The sequence below is a fragment of the Melospiza georgiana genome, chromosome 8 (assembly GCF_028018845.1).
Source record: "Melospiza georgiana isolate bMelGeo1 chromosome 8, bMelGeo1.pri, whole genome shotgun sequence".
In the NCBI taxonomy this organism is placed as follows: Eukaryota; Metazoa; Chordata; class Aves; order Passeriformes; family Passerellidae; genus Melospiza; species Melospiza georgiana.
Genome location: NC_080437.1, coordinates 17,117,141 through 17,139,761, shown reverse-complemented (window position 1 = coordinate 17,139,761; position 22,621 = coordinate 17,117,141). Strand labels below are relative to the sequence as shown.

Here is a 22,621-nt window from a genome sequence, read left to right as displayed (position 1 = left end):
TTAGAATTAGTAATGATGGTAGTAATTGATGGTATGTGATGGTATGATGGCTCATACTCTTACATGGGTGTATACACAATCTGGTGCCACTTGAAATTTTTAAAATTTCCCCTGCTGTAAAATCTAGAAAAAATCTCCAGCAAAATACCTTGTTCATACATAAAACAATGGTAAGTATCAAATATAACTTTAACATGAAAGTTTGTGATTTAGACCCTCTGATTTGCAGGTGGGACAGGTATGGTGCCACGTGAGTTTGATTATTTTGTCTGTACTGTAATAAAGCAAGACTGGTTTGACTTGGGCAGCTCATAATCTACAACAAAATGTTTCATTGTTTTTTGGTAAAAAAAAACTAAAAGGGGTAGAGAAAGTTAAAGCATGGAGTGATAATTGAAATAATGTAATTCATTTATAGTTTTGATTGGAGGGGGGAATGTGGGGAGGGGCAGCTTCCACTGCAGTACCACAAAACTCCAGGCAGGTTCTTGGGAACAGTACCTCATTGGTGGGGAAGATGCAGTGTTGTGGAGAACTAATGTTACAACCATTTATATCAGTAATTCTTTGGGGCATGTAGAAGAAGCAGAATAAGAGGAGAGTCAGGCACACACAGACTGAGTGATTACCCATGGGTGGCTGTGGAGTTTGCTGGAGCTGAGTCTTCTGGAGCCCCAGGCTGATACTTGCATCACAAAAATTTTGGTCAGGTGAAGGCTTTCAAGTTACTGAAGCAACATTTGCTTAGTGGTTAATTACAGTGGCTCATTAGTGGATAATCCACGGTAGCTTATTCTTTTGTTGCTATTATGACATAATTGGGTCTTTTTAGAGGACTTGGGGTCAGTAAGAACACAGTATGCACATCTGAGTTTGGGAAAACACTGGTTCTGTGGCATTTTGCATTTTCTGTCCAGAAGACATTGTGAAAAAGAATGCTACTTGCAGTTCCTTCATTTCTGAAGGATATAAACTAGATTGGGAGTGAGAAACTGATTTACCTCTCTTGATTATTTTTCTTCATATTAAAACTTGGAATAAAAGTGTTAGGCATCTCTTAAGACAGCACCTGTGCTGAATGTACCAAATTCTAGTGTCTGTGAGGAACAGTCTTACATAAGAGGCTGTAACAGAGACACTTAATACCTTTTTCTATTTTTACTCTTGAAATTTTGCACTGCTCCCACTAATCTGAACAGCTATTTTTGTATTATACTGCTTCATGGTGAGCTTCACAAATTCAGTTGTTTGGGGTTTTGTCTAACCTTTTATATATCTACTATAAGCAGCAATGCTTTTCAGGTGCACCCAGCTTTTACATTGCTTCCTTTAAAAGTACTTGAGCAATTCTTTTGCTTCTTTTGTTGTAACCAAAAACCCTCCAGTTTCTAATTGTCCTTGGCAATTTCAGCTGCTGGCCATTTTCCTGTATCTCACCACTAGGCTTGTATTAGGTGTTTGAATGCATTCTGTGACATGCTGGTATTGAGGATCACTCCATTAATAGTTCGTGTGTGTAACCACAGGGACCAGCACTGTTCTTTCTGAGTTGTTGGGTTTGTACCATCCCATGATGCTGTTGCTGGGGGGTAAGGAAAACTGTCCTGGTGTGGAGCACACTGGTTAAGAACATTGCTGCAGAGACCTGTGTGTGATTGCGTGGTGAGGAGAGAATTAAACAAAAGCTGACTAGCTGTTCCACCCTCCTAAGTCGGATTTACAGGATTTAAGCAGATCTGCTGGAATTCCTTGGTCTTATTCCTGTACCTTACAGTTTGACTACTATACCAGCTCTGGGTGTGATTGCTGTTAACTACTCCTTTTAGGCTTTCACTGTGGATGTAGCATTAATATTTCAGCTGGTCCTGATGAACAGTTGTCCTCCTAGTTCAAGAGAAATAGGTTGTAATTCCAGAGAGCCAGGGAGATTTTAGAAGATGACATTTCTTGTTGAGAAGGGTCAATACAGGAAAATTGGGCAAAATCAAGACAGACTATAGGGAATCACAGACTTCCTGTAATAGAACTATGCATATGTCATGGTGAGAAGGTGACAACTGTTAAATAGCAGATTTAGATATTTACAACTACTTCAAATTTGCCCATACAAGAAAGTTCAGGATGTTTTACGTTACCTCTAGATACATTACTGATCTAAACTGCAGTAGTTATATTGGTATAATTCCCTTTTAGGTCTTCCTCTCCACCATGGAGAGTAGTCATGATAAGCTTTTGAGAATTTGGGATCCACCTCTCTCAAGGAATGTCATTACGAGAAAAACAAGGGGAGTCTTGGTAAGAAGGAAATAGATCCAAAACAGGACCTGCCAGAGAGGAGACAACTGCAAAACGCACTGTGTCTTCCCAGGTCATCATTCTTCCAGAAACTGAATACAGGCTTGGACTTCTATTGCTTTTGGTGTACTGCTCTGTATTTCCTTTAAAATTACTTTATCTATTAAATCACTTTATTTAGGAAAACTTTGCCTTGACAGGGAGGCAACTTAGAAGGTACCATGAGAAAAATCCAGTGCAGACTTCTGCTTGAGGTGTGAAACCCTGTGCGTCAGAGGCCTGAACAGGGAGTGTCTCATGGGATGGAGTTCTAAATGAGCATCAACAACCTCTAGTAAGGAGCTAGTTTCCTCTGAATGCTAATAGAATTTCTGCTCCTGTTTCCAGTATGTCCTTTCCTTGTGTGTTCAGTGGAATAAGTGTTTCTAAATTCTAACACAATCCCATACTTTTTATTTTGTGCAGCTCCTCTGCGTTAATGCTGCCTGAGAGTTATAGTGTGATGCAGCATCTAAGCTATTTCCATCCCCTGCTGCCCTGATCGTCTGCCTCCCTGACTATGAGGATATAGGAGATTTGCTCCTGATTAACTGAGTGTAATTCTTGGCCAAATCCACTCCAGAAACAGCTTCTTTTTCTCATTAGTGGCTCCTGTAAAAGATCCAGCATGGAGGGAAATTTCCTTGCCTTTGATGAGTGACTGAGGATGAGGCAACACAAAACTGTCACATGAAGTGAGTAATGGGCAAAAGTGAAGGAAGAAAAAAAAGAGGCTTTTTGTCAAGTCAGTAGATTTTTAGCAGCCTGTTCCTTGTTTTTATGCTGAAGGTGTCTTTGGAAGTGCTATTCAGCAGACTTGGCCAGAAGTGAGCTCATTCCTAAAGGTGACCTTCATGTTTCATGCTGTAGAACACCACGAATTCATTGCTCCAAAATCAGAATATAAGAAATGCCCATTATGTTACATTACAGCTGGATCTGAGCAGAGAAGCAGCACCAGGAATGCGTAAAAAAATTATTTCCAAGACTGAATAGCTTCAAAGACCCAATTGCTTTCTTAGATTTAATAGTGTTTAAAGCTTGTAGCCTTGAACCCTAATTCATATGAAGGACCAGCAAGTTGAAAATGCTAAAAACCCCCATGGGATAGGATTGTTCACAGTAATACCATAATGATTAACCCTCTGGAAAGCATTCTAGGCAATTGAGGGAAAATATAGCTCAAGGTCAAGGAGACACTCGATGGCAAAGTTCTCTGGTGGCAATACCCACGATGGAGGCCTGAAAATTGGGAGCACGCTGGAGAGGGCTGTGCCACCTGTGGGTTTTCTGGGGGAGATCTGGAAGGTGCTTGACATAGAGTTTTCTGGGTCTCATTTACCTGGGTTCAAATCTGAGGAGAGCTGACCTCGGGAAGCTGCAAGCTGCTAATCGAGGAGGCAGCGGTGGGGGGGATAAAGTCCAGATTCCTTCCAAGGAGTCTAATCTCTGGCAAATGTACGCGCACACGCCGTTGCCTTTCCCAGCTGTTGCTGGGGGCTTTGCAATAGGACGCGGCCCCAGCTCCTTGCCGTGCTGCAGCCTCTGTGCCTTGGGAAGAGGAGGAAAAGGCGGCTGGAGAAGGACATTGCAGGAGAGGAAAGGAGCGGCGGCCGGCCCCGCCGTTGGGCGCAAGGGGCGGGGAGGCGGAGGCTGGCGCTGCGAGCGGCGCGTACCTGGAGCACGGGGGAGGCTGCGGAGAGGAGGGGACAGCGGGGCGAGGAGAGGCTAAGGGCTGTGCCCCAGCGCTTGTGCTCGCCTCCGAATGTGCCAGAGAAATTCGGGGACATGGTCTTTTCCCTTATTTCTCTCCTCTCTTCTTCCCCTTTCTGAAGAGAAGAATCAATGAGAAGAGATGAGGAGAAGAACGGGAAAGTGAAATTCTAAGATGCTGCGGGGAACTTTGATCCCTTTCCTCACATCCCTTTCCCTGCGTAGCAATGGAAAAGGCACCCCGCTCCCTCCGGTGCGGAGCGGCTAGCGTGCGAAAGCAGACCCTGGCAGCTGAACCAGAATGTGATGCTTAAAGGACCTTCTGCTCACTTTGTACACGAGGGATGGAAATCTCCAAAATACTCGGGCTCCTGGTAGAGCTCTCAAGTCTGCTATCCTGTCTCAGATGTGTGGAGGTAAGAAAAGGTTATTTTTCTATCTGCTTATAAGAAGTCACATGGCTCTTTTAATATCCTCCCTGTAAGTGGATCTTGTTATTACTTGAAAATGTTTTCTAGAGCATTTAGGCAGTTGTGGTCTCTGGGAAGGACTGGGGGCTTGGGAGAGATTTGTTTCATTATGCATATAAATCCAGAAAAAGAAATAAACCGGGAAAGCAGAATACACAAGGGCTTGCAGATGCTTTGGCTTGGGTTTCCAGTGTTTCTCATGCACTGCAGTGACCCTGGCAGGAAAGATCCTTTATTTCTGTTCTTTGCTGATTGTCTCTCTTGCTTGTGGACAGATGATTTATAGCTGCACAGACCTGGGACAATGCCTGCAGCATAGGCTGTTTGCACTGAATGTAATTGGTGGCGATGGTCAGTGTTGGAGTGTTTTAGAAGCTGCTACAGAAACTGGCAGCAACTAATTTTTCATTAGAAGGGAAGCTTATTACTTGGACTGAAATACTTTTGTTTATGGTCCAAGAAGAGCAGGTTCAGTCTCTCATATTTATATCACTGGCAGGCTTACATGTGTGTGCAGGTGTGCACTAATAGCTAGGGATTGAGGGACCTGGATTGTGGTGCAGTCACAAAAGTACAGCTTAGCTCACTTTCTACTCTCTGCAAAGAGCTTTGAGATCATCAGGTGAGTCCTTCAGTGTTGTTGGTCCAGAAACCATATGTAGGCTTGCAACAGCCTGATATATGCAAACAGATGAATTTTTTGCCAGAAAAGAGTTTATCTGTGCATCCCTTTGTGCATATGAACCTGAGATCTGATCTGCTACTACTGAACCATGTCAGGAATTCATCTTCCTTATGCAGTGTCCCATTCTGACTTCTGGGAAGCGATGCTGGAGCTTGGCCATGGTTGTCAGCACCTTCTGGATCATATTCCTAAGCTTGATTTGAAAATTATATCTGACATGAATAGGTGTTGTTCTTGTCAGATTTCTGTGGGAATTACCTCTGCTTTTTCCAGAAGTGGATTTGGTTTAATTCCAAATATAACTTTTCCTATTTTCCAGGAAAAGGTGAAGCTGAGAGAGGCAAAATTACTGCATTTTGAAGAAAACCACAACCATTACCAATAGCTAGTATCTTTTAGCTATCCTTTAGCTGCCCATCTCTGCTCTGTGAATTACAACTCTTTCTTTCTATAAAAGTATTAGAAATGTTCATTTAGAATGTTTAGAAACTAATTAAACTACAAGAAGCTAGCAGAAACATGTACCATTTCTTCTTTTCACTCTGAGTCTGTGAAGGTCTTGCACTTGCTTGCACACTGTGTAGTGATGTTGAGTGGAGATCTCTATCTCTCAGCCTATAGTCACATTGCAACCACAAAAAAAACCCTGCCTATAAGAGGAAATGCAGTTGTGGGGCCAGACAGGACACTAGAATTCTGAGGACTTTGTTTCGTATTTTTTGGTCTTAACTTTAACCTCATTTAGATAATAACAGCATAGTCCATATCATATTTTCAAGTATTAAAAACAAAATCCTCAAAAGGCCTTGGATTTTCTTCCTTGGATGTTTCCTACTTTATACATGGATGTTTATTACCATTTTAACAGGTATTCTGGGGACATCATCCTGTCACTCAAGTAAATAAATATCTGCTACTATAGCTGTAGATGACTTGCCCTATAAACAGTGAGAGGATTAGTAGTTATTATTTTTCTTACTGATAATAATGATTTTCTTCTAGATTTCCTTTCCATAGGCATATCATTCAGACTTCCAATTCTGTTGAAAAAAAAACAAGCAGAGCCCAGTAAAGTAATGTAGTTCTTAGATCAAGAGTAAATCTCTGAGGCCAGTAATTATTCATTTTGTTGTTAGTGGACAGAGCTATGGTTGTATTTGAAGAGGAGCAATGGGGAGACCAGGGAAGAGGCTGGTTACTAGGGTGTGTTTGCCTAAAGCTGAGCTGCTTTTAGGACATGCCCATGTTTATTTCATTGGATAATCATCTCTCTGCTTTTGCTCTGTTTCTTTTCTCAGGCTTTCCTGGGATCCAAGCCCAACCAAAACCATTTGCAGAGTGCAGGTAAGAACAAGAAGTTATTAATTCAGTCATTGGGCAGACTCTTTCCTGCAGTGGTGATCTGAGACCATAGGCATGATGAACCACTGCTACCTGGCCTTCTTCCTTTCTTTTCATCACTTCTTCAATCTTTCCTCTTGTCCCAATGCCTGTTTATCTCCTTCACCAACGTGGCCAGACTCCTTCTGTTCCTTCATGTCGAATGCTTTTGCAGCTCCCCGCTCCTCCTACACGTTCTTTTCTTTAATCTCTTTCTTTGCCTTGGTCTTTTTTGCATGCTTACCTTTTTTCTGCTCAAACAACTACTGAATTCTCAGACACCATCCCAATTGATGCCACACATAGGATTTGTTTTCCACACACTGACTTCCAACTGCTTCTCATTTTTGTACCTTGCATTTAACCTTCAGCTGTCGCTTAGCCCCTCTGGGCCTGGCAGGGGCTAGAGGGCAAATGACATGATGCAACATTACTTTGTACCCTTGCTCTTTGCCCCAGGTGCAGAAAGGTTTTCTGAAAGTGTTGGCTTCTTTCTGTTTGCTTAGTGAATAGAGCTGTAAATGTCCCTTTCTCAGTCTACTCTTCCCATGTTATGGACTCTATAAAGCCCACAAAACCTGGGTGGTTTTTTACCACTTTGTTATTTCAGTGCCATGAATTGAGAGTTTTCTCCTTTTTTAAGGACCGTAATAAATTAATTATTGGGCATTTTTACACAGGATATTTCACATGGGCACTGAAACATTGGCACCTGCACTTCCCACAAAATAAATTTGAATATATTAGACAAGTCCAGATAAGCAAGGTGATCTGCTCATGTGTATAGGGAAACTACATGCTATGAAATACATTTCCCACCTTCCTGCTTTGTGCAGTTCTGCTCCAAAGTGAGGTCATGTATTGCATGTACAGTAATGGGAACCAGTTCAAATTGTTGTGTTTGGGCCCTAAGTTAACACTATTCAAAGGTCTGTCTGGGCAGTTCATTGCTTCAGATCAGTTTGCAGTTTAGACAGTGAGTGTTATGAATATTCTTTGAGCAGCACCTTGGAGAGTGATAGAGTTTGAATCAAGCAAGCAGCAGCTGAGGCTGCAAACACCAGGGGTGTTTCTCATAACCAGCTGGTGTCTCCCATGTTGTCTGAGCTTCAGCGTGTGATGGTGATGGTAACCCCCTCCCTTCCTGTGCCCAGCACCCAGCGTGTGTCCTGTGGGACCTCTTGGCTACTACAACGGCTCACTGGCGGTCACCGAGGCCGGGGCAGAGTGTCTCAACTGGGCAGAGTTCCCTGACTATGTCCAGCAGTACCCAGAGCGTGGCCTGGGGGACCACAATTTCTGCAGGAACCCAGACGGGGGAACGACGCCCTGGTGCTTCTACAGGCTTGTGTCAGGGGCCATTGGCTGGGCCAACTGTGACTGTAACCAAGGTAAGGGCTCTGCTGCCTCGGGGCTCAAGCCAGCAGTGTGTGCTGCACAGACTTGCAAGTGGCAGGTGGAACACCCTGTGGAAAAAGCACAGTACAAAGGCAGTTCTGAATTGTTGAGATAATTAATACTAGAGGCTAGCCTGTGTGGGAGAAGAACGTGTGTATATCGTAGGGGGTGGATTTAAGCTGCTGTAGCTGTAATGCCTTGTATAGATGTTTTATTCTTATACAAAGAGACTTCTTTTTTTTCTACTGCTAACTTATGCCACTTTGAAAACAGTTTCAGTTATGTAGAAAACAACCCTCTTCTTCTCCTTTAGGGTCCATATCAGAGCATTCCTCACCTAAGTGTAGCAGTTCAAATATAAACTACTTCTTCAATATAAAATCTTCTGTGACAAGGCAGGTCTTAGGCTTGTGTTAAACTTCCTCAGTGCTGGCAGAAGGACTGCTGTTTACTTTGAGGCAAGCAAGGAGCTGAGCTCTCTCAATGCATTGGCTGCTGTGCAGCATTCTTGAAAATGTCCTGTTTTCTGACCTTCCTTGCTTTTCCTGCATTTTGCAAAACAGTTGAAACACCAGTTTAATACATGAATTGACAGTCATTTCCCTTGCCAGTGGATGTTCTTTCAAAGATGGCTTCATTAAAGAGAAGAATATAATTGTAGTGGTGCTGTGTGCCTGTACTGAGGTGCTGCAGACAGGTGTGTCCTTTGCAAGTACTAAAACTGAGTGAGGAAATGTGCCTTCTAAACAGTGGTAAAATTTTTGGTGGGGTGGGAACTGAAAGAGTATTTACACTGGCGCTTCCTTTTCTTAGAGAAATTAAAGAGGATTCATCTGCTGTTATTAAACATCTCACTGTAGCAACAGTCATGCAGGTGAAGTGGTTGATGGAAATAGATAGTGGAGTGTCAGAAGTAATTAGATAGATTTTCACACACCCTTTCAAGATAGCATGTAAAATCATCCCCATTCACAGAAGGAGAATCCAGGAGCTTTTGCAGAAGCCAAATTTCCTGCTGGTATTACCATGGATTTGAAAACACCAACCATCCTCCCAATCAGTCATTGCTGGGACTGGGAAGGTGCCCCACCCCACACTCTTTCATGCACATCACTTTAGTGCCTGCACAGGTAAAACAGGGATGAAAGAAGCCAAGTGCAGTTCAGCTCAGCTACATGCAAGTCCAAGACTTGCTGGTCTGAAACTTCTATCAGCAGATAGCAGCTGGTTTTTGGTTGTTTTTTTTTCTCTTTGGAAGGTGCTGTGCGGTTGGCTGAAGACAGTAGTGTGGAGCTGTATTTCAATGGACTCTGGGGTATCATCTGTGCTGACCACTGGACTGACTGGGATGCCAGTGTTGTCTGCAGGCAACTAGGTCTCAGGTGGGAACCTCAGTCTGGTTGTGTGAGGTACATGCTCATGTGGCTTGTGAAAGAGCAGCCTCTGTGCTTACAGTCCCTCTGGCTGGCAGAAAGGAGTTTGTTTTGTGGTCTAATTTCCCACTTACCAGGGTCCTTTTTTACTGTTTTCTTTCTGTGGCTACCCCCAACCCAATCATCATTTGCAAGAAGTTTTTGAAACGATAGTCTCTGCTTCATGCTCCAGGCTGTGAAAAGTGAGCTATAAGATCACTTTCCCTTTTTATGATCATCAGCTGGAGTTACTATAGTGATCTAACAGAAATTTTAGGAGTACGAATGCTCTTTGGGTATCTGGGATTTGGACATTCAAACTTCTAAACAGCAAGGAGATAAGGTCCACAGAGGGAAGGTGATTTAGTTAGTTTGATGTTTGAGTCTGTTGATGGGTTTGTTCATTGCTCTCAAATGAGAGTGCCATTTCTGAGTACACCAACTCCTCTGCAGTAGGTGGGCACATAAAGGGGTTGGGAAGTGCTGTGTGCTTGATTGTGCTTTCCCATTAGACTGTAGGTCACCCCTTTATGCACTTCCAATTAACTGGGCACACCAGGATGTGAAATGCCACAACTGGCCTGGAGAGTCACAACAACAGCAGGAACTTGTAAGTTAAGCTGTGTTGTGGCATTTCATTTCTCTGTTGCATCTTCTGTACCAGTGAGATCGGCACAGCTGGCAAGAAGAGTCATTCTGGACCGTGGCCTGTTCCCCTGCACCTGCAGTCAGCAAACTGCCATGGAGATGAGGAAGCCCTGCTGCAGTGTGGCTATCAGGAAGCTCTGTCAGGACCTTGTAACCAGGGGAGTGCCGTGGTAACTTGTGTTCCTCCAGAAGGTAAATCTCCAGAGAAAGATCTCAATCTCCCAAAGGTGGCTGATGCTTATGACCACATCCCCTTTTTATCAAGCCAGGTTTTTCTCTGCAGGCAGAAAACTCTTGGTCTCCACAGCAGCCAATTAAAGAGACATCTCTGGACCAGCAGTATCCCACCCTGGGGGCTGCAATCACGGGTACTTGTGGGGGGTCTGGAGGGGAGGATGTGGTAAGAGAGCATCAGGAGAGCTCCTCTGGCTAGAGGATGGTTCTACACCCTAAACTGCTGGATGTGCTTTGTCTCTGTCTTGTTCTGTTGTGCTCTCTCTCCATTCCTTGAAGCACAGGTGTAGGTGCCCCACTTCGTATAGTTGGGGGCAAGGAGAGCTTTGAAGGGCGAGTGGAGGTTTACCATGATGGCAAGTGGGGAACCATCTGTGATGATCAGTGGGACGACCGGGATGCTGAAGTAGTCTGTAGACAGCTGGGACTCAGGTAATTTCCTTGCTGTATGTCATGGAGTAGTAATAGAAGTAGGCAGAATGAAGAACAGAGAGCATATCCCTTCACTATACTACCAGCCCTTCCTATAGAAAATACACAGAAACCTTAGGAAACATAATTCTGGATTGATCATCCTATAAAGGGATTTTGTACCCCATTCTTGTCAATTTTATGGGTTTGTGCTGAGTAAAAAAAAAGTACATTCCTGTCTCAGAATTTTTGTGTTTAGCCCTGTTCAACATTTTTGCATATATCCTAATACAAATCTTGTTGGCCCCAATGACAACTTGTCATGGTGATTTCCATATGTGAACTGCGTTTGCTTACTTGGTTAAGTTTAAACGCCTCTAGTTTCACTGGCTGCCCTTATCCTTTTCAGACAGGAAAGCAAGAGAGACCACCTAATTCTTCTGTGTGCCATTCAATGCTTAACATGGGAGCTGTTGTATATGGAGCATTCTTGAAAATCACTTCAGTACAGACATATTTAAAATAGATTGTTCTGATTTGAGGTCCCTCAGTCTTTAGGAGTTTTGCCTGTTATGAGATTGTAACTGAGACTGGTGGTACATTATTGTCTGCAGAAGTCTGGACTGTTTGTGTTGTAGTAACATTTTGTTATTTGCTGGAAGGGCTCATTACAAACTTTCCAATAACATATTTCAGTTAACAGTTGTCAACTCCACTGTGTCAAAAATACAGATGATCCATGGGAGGACAGTGACCTAGCATACAAGAGTCCCTGTGCAAAGCAGAATCTGAGGATGCAAGACTATGGCGTTCCTTATTGAGCATACATATCTGTAATGTTTACAGTGGGACCCCAAAAGCCTTGTCATGGGCTCACTACGGGCAGGGATCTGGCCCAATCCTGCTGGATGAAGTGCAGTGCTCAGGGAATGAACTCTCCCTTGATCAGTGCAAGAAGAGTGACTGGGGACAGCAAAACTGTGACCACATTGAAGACGCCGGGGTCTCCTGTGACCCTTTCACAGGTACAGATGTACAGCTCTGCCAGTCAGATGCGGTCGGTCTCATCCTCAGATTACTCGGCTTGCTCAGCAGGTAACCCCTGGTTCAGGAGCCTGCACAGCTTCCATATATGGCTCCCACAAGGGCTGCTGGATGTGGAGGCAGAGAGTAGATCAGAGGCAGACTCAGTGGTGTTCCCACGGTTTTGCTCAGGTGTAGTGTGGAAAGGCTGAAGTGAATCCTCCCCTGGCAGATGAGTATGTTTGGAAGCAATGAACATTTGTATTTTGAGTACCCACAGACATCTGTCTCTTTTGTTTCTTTCCCTCATGGGTGGTACAGAGACCTAGCATGGTGCACAGGCTGTTTCTTTTCTCCCCTGCTGAGTGCTGCCCTTTCCTCTCGCACCCCCTGCAGAGGGCACGCTCCGGCTGGCCGGTGGCCGCAGCCCCAGCGAAGGCAGGGTGGAAGTTTACTACAACGGAGACTGGGGCACAGTGTGTGATGATGGCTGGACAGATCTCGCTGCCCAAGTGGTCTGCAGGCAGCTGGGCTTCAGGTAGGACTGAGACTGTGTAGTGTCTGTGCTTCCTAAATTCCAGAATTAGATTCCATCACCATTGACTGGGATAGGCTGGATCTTAATCCTTCAATGGTGTTTTTGTTAGAAGGCTTATTACCATTATACAACTTATTAAGGAAAGATTACTAGGTATCTGCATCCTTTCCAAGGGGCAAAAATAAATCTATTATCTCTTGCCACATCCTGTTTTGAAAGCAGATAACAGGCTTAATACTGTCCTTATGAACCCCTCAGCAAAATCAGAGAATTTTCTTTAACACTCCTTAAATTTGCAGGTGTCACTTCTACTTTGTCAGTAAAAGGATATCACCTATCTGCTCCAAATGTATCACCTTCAGTAGCTGAGCAAAGATCATCAGGGCAAAAAAGAGTAGTAATAGGGATTTTCAGCCCATTGCTGAGCTGTTGTCCCTTCAGGCAGGAGTTGGGAAAGATTTAAAATCAGGATACTTTTGCCTTTGAGCTATTAAAATGGGGTTATGTGGCTTTTTAAAACATGATTAGGATCTCCTTCTAAAATTTCAACTTCATAGATGAAAGAAAGACTAAATTCTTCCGTTTGAGTTCAGCTACATACTATGTTTGTCATCTCTTTTAGTGCCTAAGTTTTCAGTCTTCTGCAGTTCAATTCCAGGTAGCTGTTTCCTATAAAAAGAAATAGAATTACTTAAATGTTGACATTTTTGATGCCTCCTCTGCCAGCCCCTCCTCAAATTGATGTACCTGCTATGACTGCAAAGCAGCCTCTGCTGGCCCTCTGTGCCTTTGAACGTGCCTTTGACCAAACACCAGAAAATTGACTGGTCTGGGGAGGCCTCCCTGAAAACTGAAGCTGGCAAGACATGAGGGTACTTGGTTGCCATCCTGTGTGTCCACTGAGTGGTTTAGGTCAGAAGGCCACTGGTACCATAGTTAAGCAGGGGAGTTTCTCTTTGGATCTGAGCTTGGGTCCTTCTGTGGCATTTAGAGTTTCAATGTTAATTTTTTTCAATGACAATTTTCTGTTTCCTTCCTCTAGTGGTCCTGCTGCCCTGGCCTCTGAAGGAGAGTATGGTGCTGGCCAAGGCTTCATCTTACTGGATGATGTGGCATGTGTGGGGACAGAGCTGACTCTCCTGGACTGTCCCCACAGCAACTGGGGGCAGCATGACTGCTCCCATGCTGAGGATCTGGGAGTCCGCTGTTCCCCAGAAAGCAACACGGTCATGGATGGCAGCCTGGGTAACTCACCTTGCTCTTGCCCTGAACAGTGGGAAAGTTTCACTTTCTGGTCTGTTCCCTTGTAAGCGCTGGCAGATGTGGGAGTTTTCCCTGTGCTGTTTCAATAAGGGGTCTGCTTTTTGAGGAGGAATGAGCCCTGGCTGAATTGGGGCAGAGCCACAAATCTGTGACTTCACCAGACCTACTGTCAGACCAGCAGTAAATGGAAACTGGAGAGAGTTGTATTGGCAGTCTCTGAAACAAACCTCAGGGGCTGAGGGACAGTGGCTGCCTTAGTGGGCCATTGCTCAAGTGAACCCTTTAACTAGACCTTTTAGGAAACTTAGGTGTGGTTACATTGGAGCCACACCTAGCAAAGACAGGAGGATTTCAGATGCAAGGGGTTGCTGTTTGCCCTCCCTCGTGTGGATGGCACGCTTCTAATTAAAATTGTGAAAGTATTTCAAGTTAGCATAATTTCCTCATTTATATAATGCCTGATACTTTCCCCTTTCCTTACTACAGGAGACTTTCCAGTTTGTTAGACATTTGTTTGTCATCCAACATTTTTGTTTTTCCTGGATGTAGAACTCTTCTCTTGCTTAGAATCATGTAATAGTTTTACAATTCAATTGATTTTTTTTCCCAGGCATGTTTAAGCTTGTCTAACTCTTGCCTTAGGATTAATAACTTTCTTTCTGTTCTTATTCTCCTCTTTACCCAGCTTTCAGAGTATGATCCACTGATGATTTCCAGTATGTATTAAATAAATTAGTATGTATATAGTGTTCTGATTCAGCACAGAGGTAAAATGTCTTCATATAGACACACTTCTTTATTTTCTTTATTTTTTCTCCCTTTTTTTTCCTTTTAGTTTTAAGCTTACTGATGTCTGGGATTCATCTTTTTCTGTAGAACCCAAGTTTTGGACACCTGACCCCTCTGGTTATTTTGCTTGCAGCAGCTCATGTGTTTTCTGCTTCAGGGCCTCCTGTGCGGCTGGTGGATGGAGAAAGCACCAAGGAGGGCCGGGTTGAGGTCCTGCTGAATGGGCAGTGGGGTAGTGTCTGTGATGATGACTGGACAGACAGAGATGCTGCAGTGGTTTGCAGGCAGCTGGGATTCAGGTAAGAGTGGTACAGGCATCTTACAGACAGAAACAGTTCTTAGGAACACTTCTGGACTTGTTTCTGGGGACTTAGTTTTAGTTTTGGCACACCCAGATATGTTTTGAGGGAGTAGGTTGCTCTTCTCCCTCTACTGCTGTTGGTATGTGGAGTGACACATAAATATTACTCCACTTAAAATGCACTGGTGACTCAGGTTCACTAGGCTCCTGCTCACTACAGATTAGCCACCCTCTCTCTAATTGCAGTGGGACAGCAAAAGCCAGGGCAATGGCTTATTTTGGCGAAGGCCATGGGCCCATCCATCTGGACAACATAGAATGCAGTGGCATGGAGGACAGCCTGGGGCAATGTGCCATGCCTGACACCAGGATTCACAGCTGCTGGCACAGTGAGGATGCTGGGGTGATCTGTGACTATGTGGAAGAAAAGGTCCAAGATTTCAAGAGAACAGGTGACATTCCCATTTCTTCTATGCTGGAATCTGGAGTTCTGGTTGTAGGATCTCTGCATGCTTTTGTGGTTTTTCCCTGTCATTATTGTCTTCGGCTGAAACTTCACCTACAAAATAAGCATGTCCTGTCCTGCACCTCCTACGTTTTTCTTGTTTTCAGTGTATCTTCTTAGCAGCACAGAGTGTTCCAAATTAGTCTGAGGAGCTCCACCCATGTCAGGCCTTTGAGCCTGCACAATTTCCCCACAGCCAAATCACCATACTCTTCCTTAGAACAGCAATCATAAGCAATCTTAGGGGTTTAGAGTACTGAGGAAGTATAAGTATAGGTCCCACTCTTGGCATGAGACCATAGAGACTTCAGGTAAGCACCTCTGGTGAAATTAAGGAAACCTATGGGATCAAATGTTCTATTAATTCCATATGCACAACACAGTCCACAGTCCATTAATCCACAACCTTGATGATTAATGCCCTCAGAGAAGCTGAATGGTATTTGGCTCTGTGACAGCAATGTTGATACTCTAAGATGAAGGTCCCTATCCAACTGCTGTGACTTTGCCATGCAGGTCCAGAGTCTGGAGTGTGTGGGATGCGCCTGCTTCACCGTCGCAAGAAAAGGATCATAGGTGGAAACAAGTCTCTGAGGTACTACCCTGTAAATGCTGAGTCAGACTGGTTCCAGCTTTCCTTCAGGCTCTGGAAATAGCCTGGGAGATGCTGACTATATTAATGCATTTTCACTGGTGATTTTTGAACTTGGTTTGAACCAGTATCTAGGGCAGAATGCAAGCCAGCTGAGCCCAGATGAGACAGAGTGGATGGGAAAAGAGGAAAATGGCTCCCATGTGTGTGAGACTTGTGTGTGCTTATTCCTGTTTCTCCTTCAGAGGCAGTTGGCCATGGCAAGCCTCACTGCGGCTGAAGGGTTTTCGTCGAGATACTCGTCTGCTGTGTGGAGCAACGCTGATCAGCAGCTGCTGGGTGGTGACTGCAGCCCACTGCTTCAAAAGGTGTGTTTGGGAGCGGGGAGCCCCAAGGGATACTCAGTGATGAACAAGATAACCTCATACAAGTTTATCCTCCTAGCCCAGTGAACTACATGAACATAGTTTCTAAAGTAACATCTTCAAGTTATGATGTGTGTGATATTGGAGTGCTTATGGGGTAACTCAATATAGACTTGCTTTTTCCTTCACTGCTTACAGCTGGCCTCTTAACTCTGAGGCTTTACAGCGTAAAGGGAACCAGCATTTTGATATTTAAAGTGCTTTAAGGAACTGTGAAAAGGTCAGTTCGCAAGTCTGTTGCAACTATAATAATCATTTTTATAGAAGCAAAAGTCCTGTGCCTGGTAGATAGTGATTTGGGACACCAAATCTGCAACAGCTGGCATGATCATATCTGCTAAAGAGGTCCAACATTCCTGCAGCTGGAACCGTTTTACCACTGTGGTATGAGAAGGTGGTTCAGTCTCATAGCAACTGAAGACTTGTGTGAGTCTGCTTTCCTCTTAGCAGGACTATTGAGATCTTGAGTCTGAATTTCACCAGGTTTGGTGTTGATGTGCGGCGCTACCTCCTGCGTGTGGGCGATTACCACACAGGTGTGAAGGATGAGTTTGAGAGGGAGCTGCCCGTGGAGCGGATTGTCCTGCACAGGAACTACTGGGCTGGCAGCAATGACAATGACATAGCCCTGGTCCGGATGCGGGGCAGAGAAGGGCACTGTCTCTCCTTCAATCACCACGTTCTGCCCGTCTGCCTGCCTGACAGGAGAGAGAGGTCTGACATCAACAGGCAAGCCTGCATCATCTCTGGCTGGGGAGACACAGGTGAGTGGTGGGGCTTTGAGAGGCAAGAGAGGTGAGGAAGTCTGCCTTCAGAAGCCTACAAGGGCCATTAATTTATGTCAATTCAAGGCTATGTTCTCGCTGGTCCCATTGTCTGTGCCAGTGCATGGTGCTAAGGAATAGGAAGATGAGTGGGGTTTTGTGCTATTGTGTTTTCTTCTGATTTTGAGGCTTATTGAGTCTGCTCAATATTGGTGAAAGCTTTGGTTTCCACAGCATCCCTCTGAAGCTGTGGGAGAGACCAATACTGCCATCTGGCCACAGTCCTCTCTTTCTTCCCATTTCTACACATGTATTTGCCCACAGTAGGCCCCTAAGGGAGCAGCCTGTGCAGAGCTGCTATACCAAGCCCGTGAGAGGTCCCCATGTTTCTATGACCTGCCTTCTTCATGGTACTGTCATAGTGAAGGGAGGACTTAGAGGTAGAAGGAGCCCTCAGTGAGAAATCTTTCTTGGACTACCTTGCTTAATCTGCCTGTGTATTTCTGCAAGGACAGATGGACTCTGAGTCTGGTTTCTGCCCTGGGTTCAAGACAGCCTGGACCTGTCCTCTTTGAGCATATTGCTGTGAAGCTTTCTAGGTAAAAGGGAGCATGGAGGCCTTTCTGGGGCTGCTATGACTGGAGAAAAGCCATATGTTTAGAAAGATTTCCTGCCAAAAGCCCCAGGAGCTCATCTGTTGATTTTGGACTTGCCCGTCCTTCTCAGCTGTTTCCCTAGCTATTACCACAGCTTTTTAACTGCAAGTACGTATTTGCCTTTGGAGTCCAGTTGTGCCAGTTCCACGTGTCACTTCAGGATATTTGGGGTGGATCAAGGAGCAACTTAGCCATGTAACTACCTTAAGCTCTACTGGAGCTTAGTGGCTAGAATCCTTCCCACGCACCAAACCCAGCTTTCTCAATGGGGCATAGTTACCTACTGCCTTGTGAACTTACATAAACCTTGGGCACAGAGAGGTCATACTCTAATATAGCATATTAGCCTTATGTTCTCAGCAACCCTGGGCTAATAAAGAGATGTAATCAAATAGAGTCAAGTCTGGCCAAAGACAAAGGGAATTCCCTTTGAATAATATTTGAATACCTCTAAAACATCTTCTAAAACTTCTCTGAGGATTGACCACTTAACAGATACTACTGCATTTATTTTCTTGAGAAAACACTGTCCTTGCTTTACTGAGGGGGAAATTGAGACTTGGAGAGGTGAGATAAATTCAACAAGGTTCAAGTTACTTGTTGACAGAATCAGGAGTAAGACTCATCCTTTGATCTAACCTTTTTCTACAATCCTCTTCCCCACATCTTTGATGTTACAGTTCTTTTTTTGTGGTCTGGCTTGGCATCACTGTTTTCAGAAGTTCTTGTGGTTTCAGAGATGCTGAGCTCAGCCTATTTCTGTGCGGCAGACTTGACATGAAATGTAGAAGTGTCTGGTTTTGTAGGGAGCACTGTTGCACCAGGTCACTGCTGTTGCCTGTATGTGAATCAGTCTGGCTGGTCTGTTTTATTCCAGGGAAGTCCTATTCCAGAACCCTGCTGCAGGGGGTGGTGCCCCTTCTCCCACGGGAAGACTGTGAGGCCCGTTACGGGCAGAAGTTCACCAACCGCATGATTTGTGCTGGGAACCTCTCTGAAGACAAACGGGTGGACAGCTGTCAGGGTGACAGTGGAGGGCCACTCATGTGTCAGAGATCAAATGGACGCTGGATCATCTTGGGCATCACTTCCTGGGGGTATGGCTGTGGTCGGAAGGATTCGCCCGGTGTGTACACAAAGGTCAGCAAATTCGTACCCTGGATCAAGAAAGTGACCAAGCTAAAATGAAAATGACTGAGCTCTTGGAATTTCAGCACATGGTCCTTTTGCTCTGCAGCAGCAGAAGGCTGTGGCTTCTGGTCTGTGACTGATGGAGATTTATTTTGACATTGGACACTGGCAAAAGATTTTAATGTAGAACTGGAAGGAAAACAGTTATGACTGATTCTCTAAAGTCTTTGGTTTCACTTTAGTCTGTAATCTGTAAGCAGAGAAAGCAGGTGCACAGTGGTCACAATGATCAGTATACGTTGCTTTAAATATCTGAATCCTTTAATGCAATCACACTTATTCCTTTGCCCTGGCACACAGAAATGGTAGAAGTAGAGCGATACCTATTGCTGCAAATCTATTCATGGTTGTGTGTTTGGACTGTTGGAACACGCTGCAAGGAGAGGCGAGATGCTTGGAAGACAGCACCACATGTTGGCATAGTGGAAATCTTCAGATTATTTTTTTTTTCATAACAGCTCTCTTCAGTTCCAGGAATCAGAAGATTTGACCCGAGTTGAGGAACAGGCCAACAGTTGGGTTTTTTAGCTTCCCTGATATGTCTCTAGGGGGAACCTTTTCTCTTCTGAATAGTAGGTCTGCTCCCATAGGATCCCTTTCAAGTGTCTGCCTAGGCTAAGAGATGCTTGTCCCTCCTGCTGCAATCCTTTGTCACACATTTCCAGCTGCCAGATGCTGTGGTTTTATTGCTGCTTTTTTGCTATAGTAGTTTGTGTGTGTGGTTGGGCTTTTTTTTGTTTCCCCTAAGTAGCATCTTCTAGAATCAGTTGTCGGTGTGAGAGGCAGGAGCTTTCTTGCCCTCATGATTACTATGGAGAACTTAAAAGACTGACCTCAAGTGGCTGAATAGACATATCATTTTTCTTAAAACCAAATGTAATGTTAATCTCAAACATTCAGGCATTGAATCATGATTTAATAGCACTGTGGGAACTTCCTACATCGTCCCCTATTCATCATAGTTATTAGCTGCCCTTTGTTTGTGCTGCTAGTCTAGTATTTCTGTGTTCACAGTTTTCCATGAAACATGGAATTACTCCCGAGGTATAGATACACCTCAAGCAAATTACTCATTCCTTGTGAAAAACAGTAAGTGTGCTGCAAAGCAGCTTCCCACTTTGAAGTGTGTCCTATTCTTGAAACCTCTGGGTCATGCTTCCTTTTTTCTCTTCTTTGCACTTTTTGTCCTTTCATTCCTCTCAGTGGGAGTAAACTGGGTTAACTTGAGGGTATGCAAGCACTATCATCAAGCTGTAGTTCTCAGCCTGAACAGATACAATGCTGAGAGAAAGCAGGGATTATTGAATATTACAATTTCTTCCTTCTGTCTCATCCAAACAAATGAACAGAGTTCCCTCTTATGCCTTAAGCACTTTTAAAATTTAATATATTATTCTTGAGTAATAAAAAAATATAAGTAGACAGAAGGGCTAAGTGCCTTAATAGCTGTGCAGTGCAGCATCTTCTCACTGTGTACAGATAAGGCAGAGAGGAGACAGGTCTGTGCAGGAAGAGGAGCAAAAAGCTTTGATGTATAACCAAGGGCTTGAATGTGGAGGATTAATATAGGATGGGACACGTGGAACTTGTGCCAGATGTGCATGTGTTGGGTAGGCAGTAACTGGGTCAAGCACTGACCTTCTGTCTGGAAGGTCTGCACTCAGGGCATTGAGGTGTTCAGTATCTGGGTATTACCAATGCAAGAACAGAAGGCAGAGCACAGTCTGTGTATTAGCAATGTCATATTACAGGGCATGTGGTGACAGAATCCCAGAAATTGCCCTGGGTTCAAGAAGTACTGATTGCCTAAAGTTTTAATTTTTCTTCTACAAATTAGCTTAATGCAGTGGTGCTGACCTGACTAGGTGGCTGATTTTTGTGTGTGAAGGCTAAACTAAACCATTTCATTTACCTTTTCCAGGTATTATAGGATAGTTGGACTACCAGTGTTGCAATGGACTGCTCTAAAATCCTGCTTGCAAACTTTATTTCAATGAACAATTGTCAGAATCTTTAAAACATGCAATGTCAGGACCCCTGCGAACTGGCCTTTGAGACAAACCTGATCTGTTTGTGCCTCTTCTTGAGGTGCTGAATGTCTTCAGCACAGCTTTGTGCTGATAACCCTGTTTAAAATGCCAGACTTGGTTCCTTGGCAGCACTGTGCTTGGCTCCACGTGGGCTGTGTTGTCCTATGGCTCCTGGCAGAATCTCTAAAAGGCAAGCTGCAGACTGCTCCTTATCTCCCAGGCATTAAAATGCCAAGAGGACCAAGGGCAATTATTCACAGACCTTTCATCTTGTGGGGGATTAAATGCCAAGTTCTGTGCTGGCAGGAGCAGTACCTGTCTGGGAAACATGGAGGGATTTGACTTTTACCTTCAGCTTCCCCTGAGCCAGCATGGTACAGCAGCTCAGATGGAGTTTCTGTGCCTTGGGTGCTGTCACATCTCTAGTTTAACCTGGTTTGATCTTTCAGTAACCCCAACAGGCATAGAAACACCCAAAGGATGACACTGTGAGGTGATTTCCCTTAGCTTACTTAGCAAGTGGCCATTCAGGAGTTAGCATAAATTACCATGTAACACAAGTGAGATGTGACCCTGGCATTGTCTTCTGAAATTCCCATGTTCTAGTTAAAAATATTTCTTTCTCCTCGATCTTGTCACTATGAAAGCTGTGAGAATCCTTCTAATTAACACCCTTTGAGTCCTGCATGAACCAGGAGGAGGGAAGGAAGTATCCAATCTCCTTTGCCTGCTTTTATACCTTACTTGTGCTGTAGGCAAGCCTGTCAGTACTCTCCTACATTGACCTGGCCTGTTTCAGGATACAGCTGTTGCTCTTCACCCTCTAACCTGGGACTGTGGTCCAAACCAAACTCATGTGCTTTGCCACTGAGGCTTACTGGAACTGCCTGGTTGGATAAACAGCACTCAGTCACCCTAGGACTGTATTTTGTAATGTTGGACAGCAGCAGATGTTTCAAAGGGTAGTATGTGTGAGTTGTGCTGAACAAGTTTTAACAACCTTTCCTTCTGGGCAATTTTGTTCTTGACCCATTTAAATTAATTACTTGCATTACTATTATCATCATTAAAAATGGAAGTACAAATACTTGATCCTCCCGGTGCTGTACAAACACTGTGCACTATTCTTTTGGTGTTCTTTTTTTTCCTACAGTGTAGGAGTTTATATCTCTAACTTTTAAAAACTATTTAATGTAACCACCCTTCATCTTCCATATAAATGTTTAATTTTTTTTGTTTTAATCTCAGCTTTCAATCCCAGTATTTTCTGGTAATGAGAACCATTATAATTTAATTCTCCATAGCACATAATTTCTTTTTATGGTTCCTGAATTAATTGCCTTTTGTTTTCATTAAGTACCATCTGTCTTTGTGTTCTCAGCCATGAGAGGAAATAAGGGGCCTGGCTTTATATTCTCTGTTATGCATTATTCTAGAGATAGTTCCTTTCCTAAGACTGTGGCTTCTCTGTCTCTCTTCAATCCAAACTGTCTAGGTGTCTGATAATATGCTGACTGTCTCTGTGTGTCTTGTCTTTCTGATGGATCTCAAAACTTTGGTAAACAACTGAATGCAGTTTGCCAGGGGAGGCTGTATCCCCTGCTGATTATTTGAGTACAGTTTTTTATAGCAGGCAATTGTGTAAGTGATTTCAGTGCTGTGTCTGTATGCTGGAGCTAGTTTAAACTTGCTAGTGTGGTCTTGGTGGCAGCCTTGCTTCAAGGGGATGAAAACCCACTGAGGTTAGCTCCCCATGTGTCTCAGGTAGGTGCAGCAGTCCCACTGAGCTCACAGAAATTGCTGTAGGTCTGTCTGGGGAGCTCTGGGCAGGGAGAGCGGGTCTGTGCAGACCTTTCCCT

The 22,621-nt window shown here is 44.1% G+C and overlaps 1 protein-coding gene across 2 annotated transcripts; it reads left to right on the top strand.

Annotated features, from left to right (window-relative positions):
* Positions 1 to 4: 4 nt before the first annotated feature.
* Positions 5 to 22,586, top strand: LOC131086036 (neurotrypsin-like). Of its 2 annotated transcripts, none has more exons than XM_058028733.1 (17): positions 5 to 2,629; positions 2,761 to 3,029; positions 4,273 to 4,463; positions 6,501 to 6,546; positions 7,737 to 7,973; positions 9,239 to 9,362; positions 10,057 to 10,232; positions 10,559 to 10,706; positions 11,532 to 11,710; positions 12,105 to 12,246; positions 13,289 to 13,491; positions 14,456 to 14,597; positions 14,846 to 15,051; positions 15,621 to 15,699; positions 15,942 to 16,064; positions 16,605 to 16,885; positions 18,419 to 22,586. In XM_058028733.1, exons 3-17 carry the CDS (start codon positions 4,392 to 4,394, stop codon positions 18,727 to 18,729), a joined length of 2,469 nt encoding a protein of 822 aa, XP_057884716.1. In that variant the 5' UTR covers positions 5 to 2,629; positions 2,761 to 3,029; positions 4,273 to 4,391; the 3' UTR covers positions 18,730 to 22,586. The 2 variants fall into 2 exon arrangements, with proteins under 2 accessions (XP_057884716.1, XP_057884715.1); XM_058028732.1 differs by having other exon boundaries at positions 4,170 to 4,463.
* Positions 22,587 to 22,621: the final 35 nt, after the last annotated feature.